Source organism: Taeniopygia guttata, chromosome 1 (genome assembly GCF_048771995.1).
Source record: "Taeniopygia guttata chromosome 1, bTaeGut7.mat, whole genome shotgun sequence".
In the NCBI taxonomy this organism is placed as follows: Eukaryota; Metazoa; Chordata; class Aves; order Passeriformes; family Estrildidae; genus Taeniopygia; species Taeniopygia guttata.
Window position 1 is genome coordinate 17,274,184 of NC_133024.1, and position 20,463 is coordinate 17,294,646.

The following is a 20,463-nucleotide window of genomic DNA, read 5'->3' on the forward strand; positions in this document are numbered from 1 at the left end:
GTGTGATGTCCTCCTGCCTCCAGCAGAGTCCTCGCCTGTTATATCTGGGGAAAGCAGCTGCTGGAGACAGCTGGAAGGAGACTTTTATGATTATTACAGGAGCTGCAAAGTCATCTGTGCCATGGCAGCACTCAGATGTTTAGCAGTTTCTGTCACCAACACAAATTCTAATGTAAAAATGGATCTGCAGGCAGCTAAGAGAACCCACAGCACCCAGCCCAGGCATGTTTCAAGAGAGGGGAAGCTGCAAGAGGCTGGCAACCCCTGGAAGATGCAGGAGACATTGCTGGGAGCTCACGGTTAGGTCACTGTCAGGATGCCACAAATGGAACATTGAATTATAAACTGAAAATACTGAGATCTTTTTAGTGTCATGAGATGTATTTCTAATGGCAGCATTTAAAGAGTTTGTGTCTCATAAGATGATGTTTCTAATTTCAGAGAAAAAAAAATGACTGCTCATCTGAGCCTTTCAGATGCACATCAGCCAGCAAGTAATTGAAGACAAAGTGTTTTTCTGTAATAAACCTTCATAATGAAGCACCAGAAGAAAATCCTAAAGTTCAACTCAATAAATCATGCTAATCTGCAGAATGGGATTTTCCTGCCACTAATCTTGTTAGAGCTGGGGCACTGTGCAAATATATCTAAACACATAATTACTGAAGAGATATTAAACGGATCGATTTATTTCAATAAAAAATGCAAACTTTGAGGAGAATTCATTAATACTCAAAATCCAGCCAGGCAATAAATAACACTAATGAACTGAGAAAAAGGAATAGATGAACAAGTACTGACATGATGTCTTATGCTTATTGCTGTTAAAGAGGAGCTGACAACTACTCCACTTGAAATATAAATCCTGCAAGGGAAATGCTAGAAAGTGAGTGAAAGACTTGTTAAAAATAAGTATGTACATATATATACACACATTTTAAGAAAGCATTAGGATGAAAACTAATTTAATTTCATCCTAAGGAGGCTATATTACCATTTTCATCACCCTTAAGCTGTGTTTACATTAGCAACCAGTGCTGTGCAACAGGAGCATGAAACAGCTGTTGCTGAGATGCTGCCAGCACAGCATCTCTAAATGTGTTGGGGGTTTGCTGCCAGCCAGCTCCAGGGTGGTCCTGCAGCCTGAGTGCCTCACAGAGAGCAGGGTACCCTGGCCACAGGGCTGCAGGATCTCCCTGGTCCATTTTGTCCCAAGGGAACTCCAGAGTGAATGCTCCGTAATGTGAGTGAGACCACAACGATTGTGGGTGTGGCAGCAAACACAGCATTTTCCTCAAAAGCAGCCTCCTGACTGGCACTGAAATGTTTCCTGCAGCAGAAGCACTCAGGGCACTGTAAAGAGCTCACACTAGGACAAAAGAGCCAGGCACAGCAGAGTGCAACATTCACCCACACAACCCAAATGACCCAGTGACAACCAGAGGTATCTAAAACAGCCTTTTCAGTAAGGGCTGTGAGAGCTTGTCGAGACAGAACCCAAACCCATGTTTTTCCTTGTGCTTGGGAGGTTCTGCAATTTGCTAAGAGGAAAGATCAAAACATTTTGGAATTAGTACTGGTATTTTGGAATTATAACATGGTATTCAAAACTTGGGAGTTATCCAGGCTGCTTCAGAGGACACTTGCAGTGATTTTCTACAGGCTCCCGAAACAGAAAGAAGACATTGAGGGGCTGAGGTGTGTCCAGAGAAGGGAACAGAGCTGGGGAAGGGTCTGGGGCACAAGTCTGATGTGGACCAGCTGAGGGATCTGGGGTTGTTTAGTCAGAAGAAGGCTTATCACTCTACAGGTACCTTAAAGGAAGGTGTAGTGAGGTTCTCTTTTCCCAGAGAATAATATGGGAAGAGAGGAAATGGTGTCAAGTTGTGCCAGGGGAAGCTTAGATTAGATATTATGAACAATTCCCTCACTGCAAGGGTGGTCAGGGAAGTGATGGAATCGCCAGCCCTGGAAGTGTCCAACAAGGTGTGGATGTGGCACCTGCAAGTTTTACTCAATCCCACAGTTCTTAGAGGAAAGGAGGTGCTGCCACCTCTCCTGGTGGAAGATTGTTCACTCATTCCTTACCTGAAAGCTGCTCCTGCCCATTATTTGGGACAACAGACTTCAGCATCTGAGGGGGAAGAAAGCTCAGATGTCAAGTTATTAAAAATCACAACTTCTTTCAATAGTCTTAAGTGGGAAAATGCTGGCAAGGCACCCAAACCTCATGTAGATGAGCAGCTCAGGCTTTTACTGGTTGTAAAACGAGTGATTTATGGCAGCATGTACAATATGTTGTTATTGCCTTTGCAATTTATGCTCTCAAAGGGCAGAGAAGAGGTGGCTGTGCAGGAATTACACATCCCCTGCTCCTTCCAGCAGATGCCTCTCTGTACAAATACCACTTTGACAAAAATCTCTGCTTTGTTCTAACCCATGTCTCTAAAGAATTTCTGTAAGGGCAACTACTACTGGCAACAAGCCAAACAAACGTTGTGTTTTTGTCACTTCTTTAAGTTTATCCCAGAATTATAAGAGCTTTCTTAGTTTTCATTCTACTGAGGGATTCTCTTCAAGCTTTCCTTTAGATCAAGGCAAGGGGGAGCCTGGCAATTTCAGGGCATTTTGTTGCCAGCAAGGAGTGGGATAAAGCAGCCTGTTCTGCAGCCGCCTCAGGACTGCAGCTCTGGGCAAGTGATGAATCTGCCACCAGATGTCACCCAGAGGCCACTCCTGTCGCCTGCTGAGACGCCAGCAAGCCCCTGGATTTCCTGCAGGCAGCAGGGATGGTCACAGCACTCTCATCACTCCTGCAGTTACGCCCACATTTAACTTCGGGTTTCTACTTTGTGCCCTTTAAAAAAGAAAAGAAACTTTCAAGCTGCAGTATGTCTTCAAAATGCATCGAAAGCTGAAGTACACTGCAAGAGCTAAAAGTAAAATGCCATGGTTGTTGATACCTTTACTGGAGGCTTCTATTTCTCATTTTACAGAATTTTATCACCTTGCAGAGTTTACCCTTATCAAACTCTTATGGGGAAAAAGAACAAGCTACTAAGACAGATAACGGATTGCAAGACAACAGCAAGCAATGCAGAAAGAAGCAGAAGCACCTTGTGACAAAGGAACACAAAAGATTTCCTTTCAAAATAAGGACAAATATAACAGGAAAGAACCAGCAGGATAAAAAAAAAATATAAAGTATAAACAGATAAAGACTATTAGACACCTTTTACAAATTCAGGAATACACTTAAAAAATTCATTTCATAGGGAGCATCCAAAGAAAGCACAGAGGGACATGATTTCCACTGCTTAAAGTCAAGGTTAAGCTAAAAGTACCTTCTCATATTTGCCACACAGTCAATGCTTTACTCTTAAAAAATTGTGTCAATGTTTTGAAAATTGAATTTGGAACTCTCAGTAAGAATATTTATGCAAAACAACAGAAAAATCAGAAGTCACAACTCAGCTGTTTATTGAGAAAGAACATCCCAACACAGTATCTGAACTTTTGCTTAGACAAGAAATTACTTTAAGGAGAAAGCAAGATTCAGACTGTTCACAAAAATCAGTTCTGTGCACACCTGAACCTTCTTGTTTCCTCTCACCCAGCCATACTTTACCAAGACAAACCTGGGAACAGTTCTTCTGGTTCTGCTAAGTTATGGGGAATGTTTATGTTTTCAGAACTTTAAATAGTGAAGCCACAAAAGTAAAACAAACTCCCAAACAATCCAAACAAGATGCAGAAAAAGAAGTTTTCACCTCTAATCCCCTATAAATAAATAGAGTATCAAAAAATCAAGTTTTACACTGGCAATAATTTCAGTCATTCAGTAGTAATTGGATACTTTTCTTAGCAGGACCTATCATTGTAACCACACAGTGGTAACAAATAAACCTTCAGTACCTGTAATAAAGCAGCTAAGAGTAAACAAAATACTTTTTTTGAGAAAACATACAAAAATCACAACTATTATATTAAAAACTCTGTTGTAATTATATCCAAAATAACTATCAGAGCATTTAGTTCATACAGTGTTGCTGCAAATTTTCAAACCAAGTTATCGATCCAAGACAAGCAGTGCTAGAAATGGGCAACCATCTCAAGTTTGTCTGCTTGGGGACACAGACAGCACAACTTGTGTGTAGTCATGACAAAACTGGAACCCTAAGGTAAAAGGACAGGAAGAAATCAAGGCAAAGAAGTTAAAAAAAGCGCCAAGTTCCCTGCATTGTCCCATTAAAGCACATTTAGAACACCCACAGCAGCTGCTTCAAATCACAGTGTTTTGTTTTGGGTTTTCTACTGGTTTACTTGGGACTCAGATGTCCATTTAGACATTAAAGACCTCCTCAATTTCAAAAGCCAAATGCAATGATTTCCTGCTACAGCTCAGGTAAGAGTTTCAACTGGTGTCCTGAAGAGAATTTGCAGTTTGTGAACCCCTCATTACACATGGCTGCCAATCCATATTTCAATACAACCATGAAGCACCGAACTCCACTCCGTGAAACATAGTGCAAAACCTGAAGGAATGCCCATGAAATATTTGCTAGCTCTTGGAAAGTGCCCACAAGCATCACCTGTGTTAATACCCTGTATCTCAGCTTGCCACTCAGCAACTCTTACTCAGAGAAGGGAAACTGTATGGCAGCAAGAACCCAGCCCCTCACCCAGCTGTGACAAAATGCTCAGAAGTTCAAGGTTCAAACACAGTCAGTTCATTTCCATCATAGAACTCTCTCAGTTGGCTTGACTCATATTTTATGGACGGTTCTTCCATTCGCATCCCAGGCTCCAGAGTGTTCTGCCCTACTATCTTAAGGTTCACCAGTTTTATTTTCCAGGTGTTATTCCTCACGGGGCAGCTGATGAGCCCAAAGATTTGCTCAAAGACACCCAAACAAGCGTTGTCCCTGTGCACTGTGCCAGCCACTGCCACCAGCATCAATCCATGAGGGGACATGGCACATTTCAGGCCACTGGAACGCAAATTTGGGTTGAAGAGGAGACATTCTTCTTTAACCAAGGACAGCAGGCGCAGGCTCACCATGTCTGCACCCACATATTGTTCCACGTTTTTTTCCAAAGTGTTGTAACAGAACTTCAGTTTGGCATCCTCCCAAAAATGCTGTGGTCCCCATGTTGCTGCAGATTTTACTCCCAAAGGGTGCTGAGAGTTCAGGAGTTCAAAGTACCACTGGCAGAATTCTCCTCCTAGACCACCAATGTCATCTTGTGGAGACTTCTGCCCACTTCCATGACTCTGCAGTCAAGCAAATTTTTTTCTTAGAACCGTTCAGCAAGATTATCACTTGGAAAAACATCAAATCATGCACATACTTCTTAGAGTAAACCTTTTAAGTGTTCTGAGCCAGAGTGCCTGAAGAGAAACACCAAAGTAAAAGCTCATTTATTTTTACTAACATGATTATCTAATGTAGAGAACCAGGACAGGTTCTTTGAATTACACCTAGAAAGTGCTTCAGTGTCTTGGGCTCTTTACAAACAAAGAGGAAAATCCTGGTTCTACTGAAAAAGGGCAGGGGAAGGATGTAAAGGGACATTTTTTGGAACTAAATGTACAGGTACTTTGTAGGACTTCTCTGTATTTATGACTTGACAGCAAGACTTTTTTTAGCAGTAAATCAAATATCAAGTTTGCTAACACCAAAGTCTGGTAAATATTACATTATGTTATAAGCATTAAGCAATTAAGCATGAAAAGTCTGGAGAATTCTGTATAGAAATGCTGTATTTGTTTCACCCCAAGTTGAAATTAATTTCCAATTTTGTTACATAAGTTCATGTTTCCCATTTCTTCAAAATGGTGAAGAAAGAAGGGATTAGAATTAAGTGAAAATAAATGCAAAGAAAGATGTATGTGATAAAAAAATCAACTGACTTTCTTTTAAATTTATGAATGTGTTTTAAGTGCTTCATTTATGTACCATCTACCACAGAACTTTGCTAAGAGAAACCCTTTTTCTTTTGCTGAATTATGCACAGAGAAAATTGTTTAGAAAACAATTCTCAGCAAAATGCTAACTGTCATCAGTTAATCCCTGAGTGAAAGCTCCATTCAATAGGTTCTCTGGGACAGAGCTCTCACAGCCCAGGAGTTGGGGCTGCTGCCCACGAGGGCTATGAACCACAGCAAGGGGGGCAATTAGAACCACAAATAAACCCCATCTAGTTCATTACACCACAGGGATTTGATAAATGGCAAAGATTCTAACTTCAAAATAACTTACTATTGCCAAAATACATTTCCTTATGCTGTATTAAGTGTTACAAATTCATGGGCAAATTTTGTTCAGCTGTTTCTGGCTCATATGGAACTCATTGCTGCAGCTCAGGAGAACAGGTCTTACTCAGCTGAATGTGTGTTGGTTTTCCTTCTGATCAACCTGGGACATCTGCATGGACTTTTTTTAGATCTCAAAGAGGGAACAATCATCTAAAACACAGGGATAAGGAATGTGTCCTTGAAGGATTACCAGACACTGGGGGCAGGCATTCCTTACTCACTATAGCTCTGAACAGAGCCCACCATAATGATGAGTTCTGTTGTTTGGAAAAAAAAAAAAAAAGGAAAACAAATGGCACTGACCTGTCACTGTTGGAAACTTAATTTATATATTTTATCAATATATAAACTCCCTAAAATCACAAGGGCCTCTGCAGGATTTCTGTGCCATTCATACTGTTTTCAGTCCCTGAACCCACAAAACTATCTGCGAATATCTTCTATTTTAGCCTATAGGGCAATTTAAAAATTCAAATAATGGCGAAGACCCCACACATTAGAGTTCAAATACTGTGGAAAACAGAGCAGACACCTTCAGATGTTATAATTTAAAAACCAACCAAACCAAACCGAGCAAGAGTTAAAAAGGTTTGGGACCTTCCTACAGGTGCAGAGCCACATTTGCAGCGGTCATGCCGTGGAGGCAGCACTGAGCAGCCCGAGGATTTTGGGCAGCAGCAGCACCCACCTGCACAGGAGGTTTTCTGTGCCCGGGCTCCGGGGCTGGAGCCGTGAGCTGCCTGCTCCAGAGCTGCCTCACACGCTCGATCAGGACGTGCTTCTCCGAGGAGGGAGGCACCGCGACTCCCTGTGCTGCCAAATACTTGAAGATGATTTCCCTGCAGACTTTCCTGCGCCTCAGAAGTTCTTCCACGTTTTGGCTGTACATGAGAACGGCATCAATGGCCTCTGTAAAGAAAGACATTGAAGTTAGAGTTACCTTCTTTCACAATGAAACCCCAGAGCTAAACCATTTCTTAAACTCCTGACCTCCACGTACAGTAGAAGACAAGGTGGCAGGACATGAAGAGACTGAAAGTTTGTCTGGAAACTGAAATCTGGCCTCATCATATCACACAGAATACACCCAAAGGCTTGCAAATATGCTTCTTGGAAAAGAGTTCCAGTGAAGTGCTTCAGCAATGCACAGTAGTTTGAGATAGTGAGGTTCCACCTCCTTCCTCCTTTCTGAAGCCTGCTGGAAATTAACTAAATCTGTTTTATTTCCACACTAATGTGACTACAACTCCCATGTTCATAAGAAAATACATCCTAGCACAACAACAGTGCATTGAACGGCAACAATAAACAAAATCCAGCAATCCAGCTACAAGGCTCTGTGGCAGAACAAGGAAACATGACAAACTTAAATTCACTTTTCAAGCAGTTGCAGCAGGCAGTTCCCACCTGAACTGAGGCTGGCACTTAACAGGGGACCCATAAAAACCCTAAATCTAACCAGAAAGAAACAGCTAAAGTAAACACAAAAAACTTTTAATTTGACTTACAACCACTGCAAAAAGTAGGGGAAAAAAAGGTAAGGAAAAAAAAAAAAAAACTACAGGCAAAAGACCTTTTAAACAAACGTGTTGAGCAAATCTTACAGGTTTTAGTTACATCTCATGAAACATACCCAAGCCTTTAGGATGAGTATATATCTCTATATATATATACTCATCAGGTGCGCATATATATGAGTACATATATATACCTGAGACCACTGGGCAACAAACCCAGTGGCCTCAGGTAACTCCCATAAAAAATGAATTCCTATGAAACAAATCTCAACAAAGTGATGGAGGATGCTCACAACCGGAAGCATCCTGCAAAAAAAAAATTAAGTTCCATGCAGATTCGTATTTTAGCCTTTCAAAACCTGAAAGCAAATGTGACTGACGCCAACAGCGAGAGACTCGTGAGCTGTCAATACTTTAAAGCACAAAGGGCACAGCCGCGCTCGCAGCTCACTGCGCGGCTCAGAGAAGGAAGAGATGCGCACAGAGCGGAGGGTTTGCTAGAGCCCGTCGCCACCGCAACTCCCGCGGCCTGAACAAGCCGAAGCTCCGAGCAGCCAAGCCCCGGAGCTGCTGGGCTGTGCAGGAGGAGGCTCCGGCAGCGACCCCGAGCCCCGCGAGCCCCCCGGGGCAGCCGCGGCCGCTCGGCAGGCCCCGCTCGGCAGGCCCCGCTCGGCAGGCCCCGCTCGGCAGGCCCGGCTCGGCAGGCCCGGCTCGGCAGGCCCCGCTCGGCAGGCCCCGCTCGGCAGGCCCCGGCGCTGCCCGCGCACCTTGGCGGCTCTCCGGGTGCACCAGGCGGCTGGTGACGGTGTCGGTGAGCGCCAGCAGCTCCTCGGTGCGCAGGAGCTGCAGCAGGTCCCGGCACCCCGCCCGCTCCCGCTCGCTCAGCCCCGCGCCCGCCATGGCCGCCCCGCCCGGCCGCGCTCTGCGGCGGCGGCGCCGGCTGGAAAGAGCGGCCGGCTCCGAAGTTCCGCGCGGAGGAACGGCCGGGGGGCAGCAAAGAGGCAGGGAGGGAGGCGGGATTAAACGGAGAGATGGTGTGCTACAGGCATGGAGAGTTCATAGCGGGGTGTGTCCTTCCCTGCCAGCCCGCCCCCAGGCGTGCTGAGCGCCGGGGACACGAAAGGGGCCTGTGGCTCCTGGTCCATGGCCAGCGGATGGGAGCCGGCCCTGGAGCCGAGGGCGATATCCCTGTCTTGGGGACATCAGGGACAGCACAGCCAGCAGGGGATTGTCCTGGGGACATCAGGGACAGCATGGCCAGCCAGGACAGCCAGGGGATTGTCTTGAGGGCATCAGGGACAGCATGGCTAGCCAGGGATTGTCCTGAGGGCATCAGGGACAGCATGGCAGCCAGGACACACAGGGGATTGTCCTGAGGGCATCAGGGACAGCATGGCAGCCAGGACACCCAGGGGATTGTCCCACTCCGCTCTGGGCTGGCATGGCCTCACCTCCAGTCCTGGGGCACCACTGAGCTATAAGGTTATAGAGCCATTAGAGAGTGTCCAAGGGAGGGCAACAAAGATGGGGAAGGGGCTTGAGGAGAAGGCGTATGAGGAGGGCTTGGTCTCTTCAGCCAGACAAGGAGGTCTCAGTGCAGTTACAACACCCTTGTGAGGGGAAGACGAGGAACAGATGCTGATCTCTCTGTGGTGACAGTGACAGGACCCGAGGGAATGACCTGAAGTGTCAGGGAAGGATTAGGCTGGAAGTTTGAAAAAGGTTCTCCCCAGCAGCAGCCTGGCAGAGTTCAAGCAGCATCTTGACAACAAATGCTCTTAGCACAGGGTGTGAAGGTCAGTCCTGTGCAGGGCCAGGAGCTGGACTCGGTGGCCCTTGGGGCTCCCATCCAGATCAGGATATTCTCTGATGTCATTCTATTATTCCTACCACTGGTCACTGGTGACCAGAGTAATCCGCTTGTGACTGAGGCAAGTGCCCAAGTGATGAATCTCCCCAGGACTTGGAAATGCAACAGCACAGCACCTGTTAAAGGAAACACTCTTCTCCACCCCATGCTTTAACAGGGATGTCTAAGGAGACCACCTTTTTGGCCTAAAGCTGCCTGTGATTTCAAACCCAGGAACACCCAGATCCTCTAAAGATACACAAAAGAACCACATTTGAATTACTGATGATGCTTTTGCACAACCAACTGAACTCATCATTACAGTGGGCTCTGTTCAGAGCTGTAGTAAGTAAGGAATGCCTGCTGCCAAGATCTGGTAATCCTGCAATAGAACACTGATGAGAACAGAGGACACATTCCTTATCCCTGTATTTTAGAGACCATTTCCTCTTTGAGATCTAAAAAAAGCCCATGCAGGTGTCCCAGGTTGATAAGAAGGAAAACCAACACACATTCAGCTGAGTAAGACCTGTTCTCCTGAGCTGCAGCAATGAATTCCATATAAGCCAGAAACAGCTGAACAAAATTTGCCCATGAATTTCAAGTTCAACATTCAGATACAAATTCAGACTGGAAGCATCTGGAAGGCTTTAACATAATAATGCTTATTGTCTGCTGTGCCAAACTTCCCCTCACCTGCACAATGATTTAATATTCTTGATTAGTATCAATCCTGCAATCTACAAATCAGACAATGCATCTGAGAAATATAAATTAACTCTGCTTCATTTTGCTTATGTTTCAATAAACCTTTATTTAGATTTGCAGCCTTCAAGGAGTAATAACTATCCAATTCATCTGGATTCAGGAAATAAAAAAAAACAACCATCAAGATCCCATTTTAAGAATTAGATTGAGGTGTTTGCTGTGTTTTCAGTAAGAAATTAGAGGGTGGGAGGGGAAGGCAGGGAGAGGTTGCTTCGGAATAGTCACACTCCCATTAATCCTTAGAGAGGAAAAGTGCAGTGGCATCAGAGATATTGGAGAGACTTCTCAATATTCAGTTCTGATGTCTCCCCACAACCCCTTTCCTGTTCTAAACCAAGACCAGCCCTTTCAGCAGGATTGTTTAAAAGTATTTCTAATATATTTATATATTATTTTACTTTGTAAATCCTTCCCCTCAGAAGTAGGTTTCATTTCTTTCTCTTTCTCATAACTCAACATTTCTTTTCAAGTTTTTATTCAAACTTTTAATTGACTTGAGCATTGAGCAGGAACTGGTATTCCCAGAGGGGAAGAAACAGGAAAATTATTAGCCTATAAAGACCAAAAGGTGAACAGCACTCTTTTAACAATAAATTGCTGTCATAATTCAAGGAGTTACTACAAGGGCTTTTGTTGTATTTTCTGTCTCCTGTCCATCTGAGGAGGAGCATTTTATATTTGGTGTTAATATATTTAACAATTAATTTATTAAATGCCTTATGTACACATTGCCATTTTGATAAATATTTTTGCTGGCAAAATGTACTGAGGTCCCTCACCCTTATACCCACAATCAAATTCCTCAGGGCAAGGAACTTGTCAAAATTATCCACAGTAGAAAACAAAGGTAAGTCTGAAGTTACACACACAAAAATACAGTCAAAAATACCCTAGGAATTTACAGGGCCGTGAATAATAAATCTAAATTATTTCAGGTGGCAGTATTGAACTTCCTGAAGCAAAAGCAAAAATCAGCTACACTGTCTTTCCGTCCGAACCCAACAACCAACCAGAAGCAGAAGTATCTTAAAATAGCTGCACCCAAACTTGTCTGTGGACCCAAATTTGGATCTTGAGCCCTAGAAATTAACTGATGCCCCCATTTTGAAGCTTGGTCTGTTCAAATCCAAATATCCACAGACCTGGAATATCAGACCTGGCATCTTCACACAGGTGCCATGCAACCATCACGTACTAAACTTAACACAGTAGCTCTGAACTTCACAGCAGCATTTCCAGAGTGATTCTCCAAAAGACAAGATCAGTTTCTATCAACAACAAAGACAATGTTTTATTGAACAAATCTATGTACAGTACAAAAGGTCTTTAAAATGAAACACTACTGTAGATTTATTGCAGTTTGATGGCTCAGTTTTAATTTGTACTCTTATATAAAATGCAAAGTAAAATAATTTAACATTCAACAAGGAAGCACAAATTTCCTTTCTTGCTGAACCTGTAACAGCTTTTACAAATTAAGAGTCCCAAAATGCATACACTGCATTTAATCAGAAAGGTGTTATACAGTACCAAATAAATTAAGAAAATAGTAACACTACCACCCCCATTGGGTCTTTTGTCCATAGCACTGGTGTTAAACAATAAAAGAAATGAGTACAGCTGAACCTTCCATGTGATATTAAAATCACAAAGTTTAATGTTATAAATTATCCAAACTATACAATTCATATAATTTTTATGAATATGGCTAAATAACCAAAGTACCAGTGACCTTGTTCCACAGATATGACCACTTGCAACCTACTTTCAGTATTCCTTTTTTTGTGAAAAGGTGCCTACAACCAAGCGGCAGCTTTTTGGAATTAGAAATTACATGACCTTTACAGTAAAACATAATGGGGTTAGAGGAGACACTCTTAAAAGCAAAGTCCAAATTCAACTGGAGGAATGTTATTAAATACAATTATGAGCACTGAATTGCACTAACTTTGATCCAACAAGGCTCCTAAGATCATGGATAACTTCAGGCAGCTTTAGGGTAGCTGGAGGCTTACATTACACATGTACTTCAGGATTTATTGAATCAAAGTGCTACATCTTCAAGGATTTCCAATTATATCACACAATGCTTAATGCCTGGGAAAAAAAAAAAATCAACTGAAAAACCTCCAACTTTCAAGACCTGTAACCTGTTTTCAGCCTTAGAAGTTGCAGGCTTAGTGTACACACTAAATACATGAGAGAAACAAATGGTGGTGTCCCAGAAAACCATTTTGGAACAAAAATTACTTTAATGAAGGTACAAAAAATTATGGTCACAGTTTATGTATGTACACAGATGCATTTATCTACACACTTAAACCAAAGATAATACAAGTCTCAATCATGTTTTTAAAGCATCTTCAGACATATGGAGCTCCAGGGAAAAGGCAAAAAAGCACCAAAGATAAAAAGGTACATTAAAAAGATTTGACACAAACATCTTTCTTGTATTTTTGTTGACTCGCTTTTTAGATTTTCAGAACTGTAATATTTGAAAATTAACCCTTTTCCCCCAAAATATATTTAAGCCATGTCAAGCGAAGAAGGGAGAGACTGGGAACATTCAGCACAGTACCCGGGTCCTTAAAAGTTAGTTGGTATCTTGAAAGTAAAAAATGTGAAAGTGCATCTGTCTGATAAGGACCCTGTTAACTTCATGTTTAAAACTTTTAATGTATTTATACATGTAAATATATATATATATAGTGTGTATATATGTGTATATAATGAATGATGCATTTAAATTAGGTTTTTTGCAACTGCAAAAAAAAATTCTTTGGTGCCTCAAATATCATACAAATCTCTGGAAGTGGGCCATAACTGGGATTCATGTAATGCACACATACCTGTGATCATAATTTTATAACCTTTTATGTTAATACAACTCAAAGTTAAGGCAAAACTCTTCTAGAACTCAAGAGCATGATTTTGAATTAGCATTTTTTCACCTTGCAAGAACGGGAAAGAAATCAGAATTAATGCAAATACCTGTTTACTCCCACAGAGGATTATTAGCAGAGGCATTACTGAACTACTGAGTTTATGTTCTAGAACTACTTCACAGCCAATCTTACAGAGGAATCCTTGGGTTTGCAAGAGTGAGCCATTGCTACAATGAATGGGGGTTTTATGCAACCCCTGATTTTTACCTCAGTAATTTTCACCCACCTGTTGATTTAAGCCCTGCACACACTGTAACAAACTCTTCAGTGACAGCTGAGCAGAAACAGTTGTCTCTGTGCTGTCCTGCATTTCTGAAATGACTCTGAACATCACTTCTCACCCCTGTGCCTCCCCTGCCTGCAATCCCACAATTTTCATAGAACAGGATCCCAAATAAAACAAATATTATGTGGCAAGACAGTGTGAGATAAATTAGAGGATAAATTAGCACAGTAATTGGACAATGTGCATGTTTGCCACACCTCTGCCTTAGGGTAGGAAGACCAAAATTTACAACGGCATCTTTTTGGTTTCAAAAATCTTCTGTATTTCAGTTTTCCATATAGAATTAAGAACTCCTATTTCCTGTCTTCACATTGTGATTGTTTCTATGAACAGTGAATTGTAAATAAAGTGCTTAACATTTAAGTAACTCCTTCACCAGCCTCTGGGAAAGGCTCTCCTTTCAAGGGATGCTACTAAATAGGATTGCAATGTGTCTTCAGAATTGAGAGGATCCCTGTTTTCTCCCTTCAAGACAATGAATAATTAGTGACAGTACTGAGTTGTGGCCCACCACCATTAAGCAACGTAACAGATGTGAAACAGGCTCTTCCTGACCTTTTCGTTCACCCCAACCTGATGTGCTCTGCTTCTGTTTGCCTTCTCAAGCTCTTGTCTTTCCTACCAACAGCTGAGGGACCTCTGTGCTTGCAGAATATTAGTTTAACTCTGCAAGCTTGGCCCTCCCAGCATTCCAGATTTGCTTCCATCAGCTGCTGTTAATATCCACACAATCTATCACTTGTGTTGGTCTTCCCACACCTACAGCAGATGTTTTACAGGAGTCACTTTTACCTCAGCCTTGCAAAGGGCTTCTCTTGCACGCATCTGATTTCCACTGTGTGCAAGTCTCACAAAACATCACATTAACTCACTTTTTCCTACTTGTTCTGTATTTCAAGTTTTTGGCTATTCCAGCATCCCATCTACTTCAAGATTTCCTTCCACATTCCTCTTTGGATTCTGAGTAGAAGTTTATGAAACAAGCTCCATGCTTTTGAGCAGATAATGGACTTACACACTCAGACTTTGAGGAAAAAAAAAAGAATGCATGGTTTCTTTATGCATTTATCCATAGGGTAAGAATGCAACGCCTCCTTGAATGATTCCTTCTCAGCTGTGTGGAGAGATAGCCATTAACCACACAAACTAAAGCAGCTTTCAGAACTGGCTGGTTGGATTTCCACAAGGCAATGAACCCCTCTGCTTCCTCTGCCTGCTCACCTCTATGCCTCATTGTCCTTCAACCTTCATGATAGAAAAGCTGTGCCATTAAGCTTCAATAATATTTTTGGAATGAACATGGCTTTTTTGGATAACTGGTACTTTGGGGGTTTTGTAGCAACTTTTCTGGACTCAAGACCTGCAGAGCTCCTATTACTTCTTTGTAAGTTTTGTCTAGAAAATGTGCTTTCTCTTTATCAAGGTCATGTTTTTCTATGGAATTTGAGACTTCTTCATGATTAAGGCCAACTGGGAAACAAACTGATGCTGCTTCATGTAGTGTTTCCTTACACCACTCCTCATCTGAACAACATTGAATCAGGCACCTGTAAAAGACAAAATATAAGAATGTAAATCATTCCTAAATCTAGAACACTGCTTATGTTTTTTAGTTTCAAACACGTAAGGAAAGATAGATTGAATTACCCCATTCTGTTTTATCAGAAATCTTTTCCATTAGTTTGCCTACAAATTCTCACCACTTTCTTATTCTGAACAGCATGTCCAATTTCAGCTTCGAATTTAGCAGAGTACAGTGATTTAGTTAGTGTGTCTTACCTATTCCTGTTTTCAAAGACCATTTTGTGATTGCTATTGACTGCCAAAGAAACCAGCATGGAAGGACTGCAGGGACTTACTTTCATCATCTGAATCGAATCCAAAGAGCGTCTGACACTTCTTTTGTGCAAGGTGAGCCTCAAGTGCTTCTGAATTACAGTAGATGGTCAAGCAGTTGCCACATCTAAATCTTTCTGTTGATTTGCTACAAATTTTGTCTTGTTCAGAGTAAGCATCTACTTCATCAGCCAAAATTTTTCTCCGTTTTGGCATGCTAATGTAACGTTCATCAAGGTAACTGGGAGGCAATGGTCTGACGTAGGGTTTTGTTAAGATGACACCATATGAAGTAGTCTCTGTTGTCTGATTTGGTTTAGAAGGTGCTTGTGAGGCTGCAGGAGCATTATTTTGTGGTGCATCGTGACAATTCTGTAAAACTGGTAACACTGACCCATTTTCTGTCCTTGTTTCACCTGCTACTCTGTCCAAAGGTACCTGGGCTGCCTTAGATGATGTCTGATCTGAGTCACTGTGCCCATTGACCAGTTGGTCACTAACAACATTACAGTTTTCGGGATTTGGCTGTAACACAGGTGTCTTTTGGTCTATCAAACTTAAAACTGGAGCACTACCCTCAGCTGAGCTTTCATTTCCATTGTGAATTACATTATTTGCTTTCTTCTCCACACTTTGAATATATGTCTTTGGTTCTGCAGAATCCTTCCTTGACTTCCAGGTTGGAATTGGTAAATCTACAGTTTCTTTTTCATTAACAGATTCATCATCATCTTGGTAACTACAAAGTTCTGAAGGATCATCTGAAGAATCTTTTTCACTTGCATCTTCTGAACATTCTGGGGTTTTATTTAAATAATGCTGAGCCTCGTGTTCATACAGCAAAGGAAGCTCCTCAAATAGCTCACAGCAGTTTGAGAAATTGCACTGAGCTTTAAACACACTGTGACTTTTCGTATGTTCTGCAAGCTCAGTCGACAGCTTAAATCTCTGATTACAATTAAAGTGTAAACAAAAGTAAACATTTGGATACACATGTCTCTTCAGGTGGTCTATAAAATGATGGGAATCAGCGAATTTCCTCTGGCAGAATCGGCATTTTCCTTTATTCCATTTCATTATATGCTGCTGCACCTTCAGATCAGTTGGGTGAGTTTTTCTGGCGTGTTTGTTGAGGAATCTTATTTTTTTAAACACTCTAGCACAACCATTAGCAGGGCACTTAAAGATTCCTTCCTCGTCCGAAGCATCAATATCTTTTTGAGGGCAAAACACTCCATTCACTTTATGCAGAACGGGTGACTCTTTATTGGAGCTCTCCTCATCCTCAGGCAAACTCTCTGTACTTAAAGCATCAGGAACATTATTAAAGCAGCTGTCACTACTGTTTTCAGTAGCATCATCCTGGTCACTTAGATGGTTTTCCACTGCCTCCAAAACCTGTTCTGCAGTCTCAGCCTCCTCTTGGACCTGATCAGAACTCGGAGCTACTGCAGCTACTGTAGCCTCTGGTTCAGTATCTTTGGAACCCTCAGAATTCCCATTTTCAAGAGACACAGAAACACCTGAACATTGCACTTCATGAAGAACAGGAGCCTCCTGACCAGCCTCAAGAGCTGCAGCAAGATGTTGCCTTTCTATCTTCCTGACATGATTCCTTAAGTGCTTCAGCATGAGTCCTTTCTGCCTGAACTTCCTGGTGCAAAGCACACAGGAGAAGCTGCCCTTTTTTTGGTGAGCTTGTGCGTGTTTCACTATGTGATCCCCAAGGAACTCCTTGTTGCAGATCACACAACGGTGCCTTGGTTCAGTCTGATCCAACGTTTTGGATGCCTCAAGAGCTTGGTGGTTCTTTTTGGCATTCCCTTTGGAGCGGGTTCCAGAGCAGTTTCCAGGGTCAAGCTCCCCATTGCTGACATTTGTTAAACAGCCACGTTCCTCACCCAGAGCCCTGTACTCCGCTGTTTTCTCTGTGTTTGCAGGAGAGTTTTCCAGTGTACTTTCACTCAAGCCATCCAAGGCTTTATCCCCCAACAAGGCTAAACAATTTTGCTTGATCATCAAGAAATTCCAGAACTCGGGATCAAAAAACAATCCTTTCTTCAAGATGGGCAACAGCTCGAACCGCACGCGGTTCTGAACAGAACTAGTGCACTCATTGTATTCTTCATCTGCACATTTGTACAAGTGCTCAACAGTGTAGTAAGATTCCAAGGTGCGCTCCAGGAAAAAGATGGAGAGAGCACAAATTCTGAGGATCTCCAAGTCATTTGGCAGAAAATAAGCGATTGCTTTATAAATAAGACTTTTCATGTTGGGATCTTCACGGAGGTCCAGCTGTAGGGCACATCCACATATCTCAACACAGATCTGAAGGCCATCTTCACCAACCTGCAGGAAGGAAATCACAGTGTACATCAACAATTCCCAAACATCCCACATATTTATATTAGTCTATTGCCAAGCAGGAAAGCATCCTGCTACTGAACTTCACCCAAGGGCATGAACACTTTTAAATATTGCTCAAGCAAGGTTATAAATACAGATACAAAAATGGTTTGCACTGAAAGCTGTACAGCTACAAAGCTTCAGCTCTGCTCCATGCAGCCCTGTAAAGATAATTTTTTGGGGATATAAACCAGAACTGCAAGAGATCATAGCTGATCTATCAGTATCTTCTGCCTGCCTCTTCATTACCTAGGCTGCTTCACACTGTAATTGGACAGTTCATCTATATTTTAGCCGTTGTAACTTTTTTAGCTTGAATTACATGAAAACCATGGTAATATTGCTCACAGTTTTTTGAGCAACCCATGGCCAAAAAGTCTAAAAGGCTTCATTTTCCAAAATTGATGACCCATCCTTCCAATGAGAAGAATTCGTATTCCATACTTCCAGCTGGGGGCGTGGCATGAACATGGAACTCAGAGGAATGATCAGAAATACACTGTCCAACAGGCACCAGATTAAAGTCAAAAGAGGTACAGAAAATTTGAAATAATTAATACCCCCTGTATTTGGGTTTTAACAAATACAGACAATGCTCCATAAGTAGGAAATTCTTAAAATAACAAGACTATTAAGAAGCAGATAGAATTAGTAATACCACCACAAGCATTTTAGAATACATACCCTTGAACAGCAACAAATTAATGCAGTGAGATCTGACAAAATAATTTAGAATTCATTTAGGGCATAAAATATGAAGGAGCTCTGTTAAGCCAGGTCAAAGATAAATAGCAACATTTGCTGGGAAACAACTCTCAGGCCTGTGTGCAAAGCATTGCACATGACATCTTTTGCAGATGGGGCAGAACAAGACTGAGATACGAAGCATGAAATACAGAACAATTTTCTGAAGCAAAATAATGTTTGTATTATTTTGCCTTTTCCTTTATGTTATATTAAGCCATTTTTTCCAGATTTGATTACAATTGGTAAAGAGAGTCAGAATTTAACAAGGATGAAGGGTACATACAATTACACAGATCCTATTTCCTTAAGAGGTCAGGCTGAAAAAAAACCCAACCAATAAATCATTCACATTTATTCCACGGACTTATTCCTCAAACTTGCTGCAGAAACAGAAAAACTCAAATCAGTTTAAATAAATAAACCTTAAAACCACACAAGCAATCATAATATTGAAGCCCATTCTGGAAGCTGGCAAAAATTTTAAAGATAATATTGTGTCCTTCCCTAACCCCTCTTTTTTAACTCGTCACCAAAAGTAGTCATTACACAATATAAACATCACTTCTTTTTACTTTAACTGGTTACCAAAAGAATGGTAGATGAGGTGAAAACAAACACAACTTACTTCATCCTTAATGACTTTCATGAAAGGGAAAATTACTCTGACATTTGTAGCAATTCTTAGAAGCTGGTAGCACTGGTCCACAAATACTTGTTTGGATGGGTTAGATTTGAGCTGCAGTTTACTCCAAATGAAGATCAGGTCCCTATTAGGTAGAGAATAAAATATTCCAGTTACATTGAGTTTTAGAACTCTCTCACTAAGCACAATGCATTACTAAAGCAAATTATTTGCAAATTCTGTGATTAAAATCATATTTGAGGGTGTAATACTGACCTAATTAACACCACACCTGTACACAATGTGCACAATGGAAAATGCAACTTAATTACTTTGTTAAAACATTCAGGGTATCTCCTATCACCAACCAATTAAATATTCAACAAAACATTCATGTATTCAGCTCAGTTTCAGAGAAGTGCACAATAAAATCAGATGGAACAGCACCTAGCCCTCAACACCACAGGCAATAAACATCTGTATGTTCTTGGCACAAAGTCACTTCCAGTACAAGGATGAAGAGTCCTTCAGGAAAAGAAGCTTTTGAATGTGAAAAATGGAAGCAGCACAGGAAGCTCCTGATGTGGCAGGAAATAGTGATGTTCTCCACTTATTACAGCACAATTTTCTGCCTAGAGCAGCTACAACAAACTTTCAGGCTCTACAGCTATGCTACATCTCTATGATCTGCAGTTAAATAACATTCCTGTCTGTAAGAACAGATTAGTGCTGAACTCTGCTCAATTGATGTGCCAGCCTATAAAATAGAGCTAATTGAAACTTAGAGCATCAAAGTTCTGTGCACTTTAATTCAGAGACTTAGGAAGGCAACTGGGCTAACTTTTAGTCACACTAAGATTTTTGCCAGCACTAAGATCTCACACAAAGGCTAGGTCTAGCTAGGACTCTGGAGAAATCCCACCACAGCATTACAATGAAAGCAGGACCCACTGACTTGCATTTTCTGAAGGAAGATATTTGCTACTCCAGCAGGCTCCTCCCTCAGAAAACAAACCTGATTACTGACAAAATATGTGGCAGATTTCCAGAGTCAGACAAACCTTCTGAGGTTAACCTTATCTTAGTGACCTCCGAGGCTGAAGGAAGGGAAATGACAGAACTGCCTACGACAAAACCAACTCTACTTTTAAGTTCAGAACAGCTCTCG

General features: G+C 41.7%; 2 protein-coding genes across 2 annotated transcripts in view; both read right to left on the reverse strand.

Moving 5' to 3' along the window:
• Positions 1 to 3,456: 3,456 nt before the first annotated feature.
• C1H3orf38 (chromosome 1 C3orf38 homolog) lies at positions 3,457 to 8,848 on the reverse strand. Its single transcript, XM_002190022.7, has 3 exons — positions 8,604 to 8,848; positions 7,008 to 7,228; positions 3,457 to 5,275 (listed from the first exon to the last, which is right to left on the reverse strand). Exons 1-3 carry the CDS (start codon positions 8,734 to 8,736, stop codon positions 4,709 to 4,711), a joined length of 921 nt encoding a protein of 306 aa, XP_002190058.6. The 5' UTR covers positions 8,737 to 8,848; the 3' UTR covers positions 3,457 to 4,708.
• A 2,870-nt stretch (positions 8,849 to 11,718) lies between these two features.
• Positions 11,719 to 20,463, reverse strand: part of ZNF654 (zinc finger protein 654) — a 30,261-nt gene continuing 21,516 nt past the window's right edge. Inside the window, exons 7-9 of the mRNA XM_030263993.4 lie at positions 19,299 to 19,440; positions 15,544 to 17,869; positions 11,719 to 15,231 (exon numbers count right to left, since the gene is read on the reverse strand). Coding sequence (XP_030119853.4) covers positions 15,224 to 15,231; positions 15,544 to 17,869; positions 19,299 to 19,440 — 2,476 coding nt within the window. The 3' untranslated portion in view covers positions 11,719 to 15,223. The remainder of the gene's footprint in view (positions 15,232 to 15,543; positions 17,870 to 19,298; positions 19,441 to 20,463) is intronic.

Coding starts and splice junctions, on each gene's coding strand:
- C1H3orf38 (XM_002190022.7), bottom strand. CDS start 8,736: ATGGCGGGCGCGGGGCTGAGCGAGCGGGAGCGGGCGGGGTGCCGGGAC. Junction 7,229..8,603: donor GCACCCGGAGAGCCGCCAAG/GTGCGCGGGCAG, acceptor CTTTCTTTACAG/AGGCCATTGATGCCGTTCTC. Junction 5,276..7,007: donor ACAGAAAACCTCCTGTGCAG/GTGGGTGCTGCT, acceptor GCTTGACTGCAG/AGTCATGGAAGTGGGCAGAA.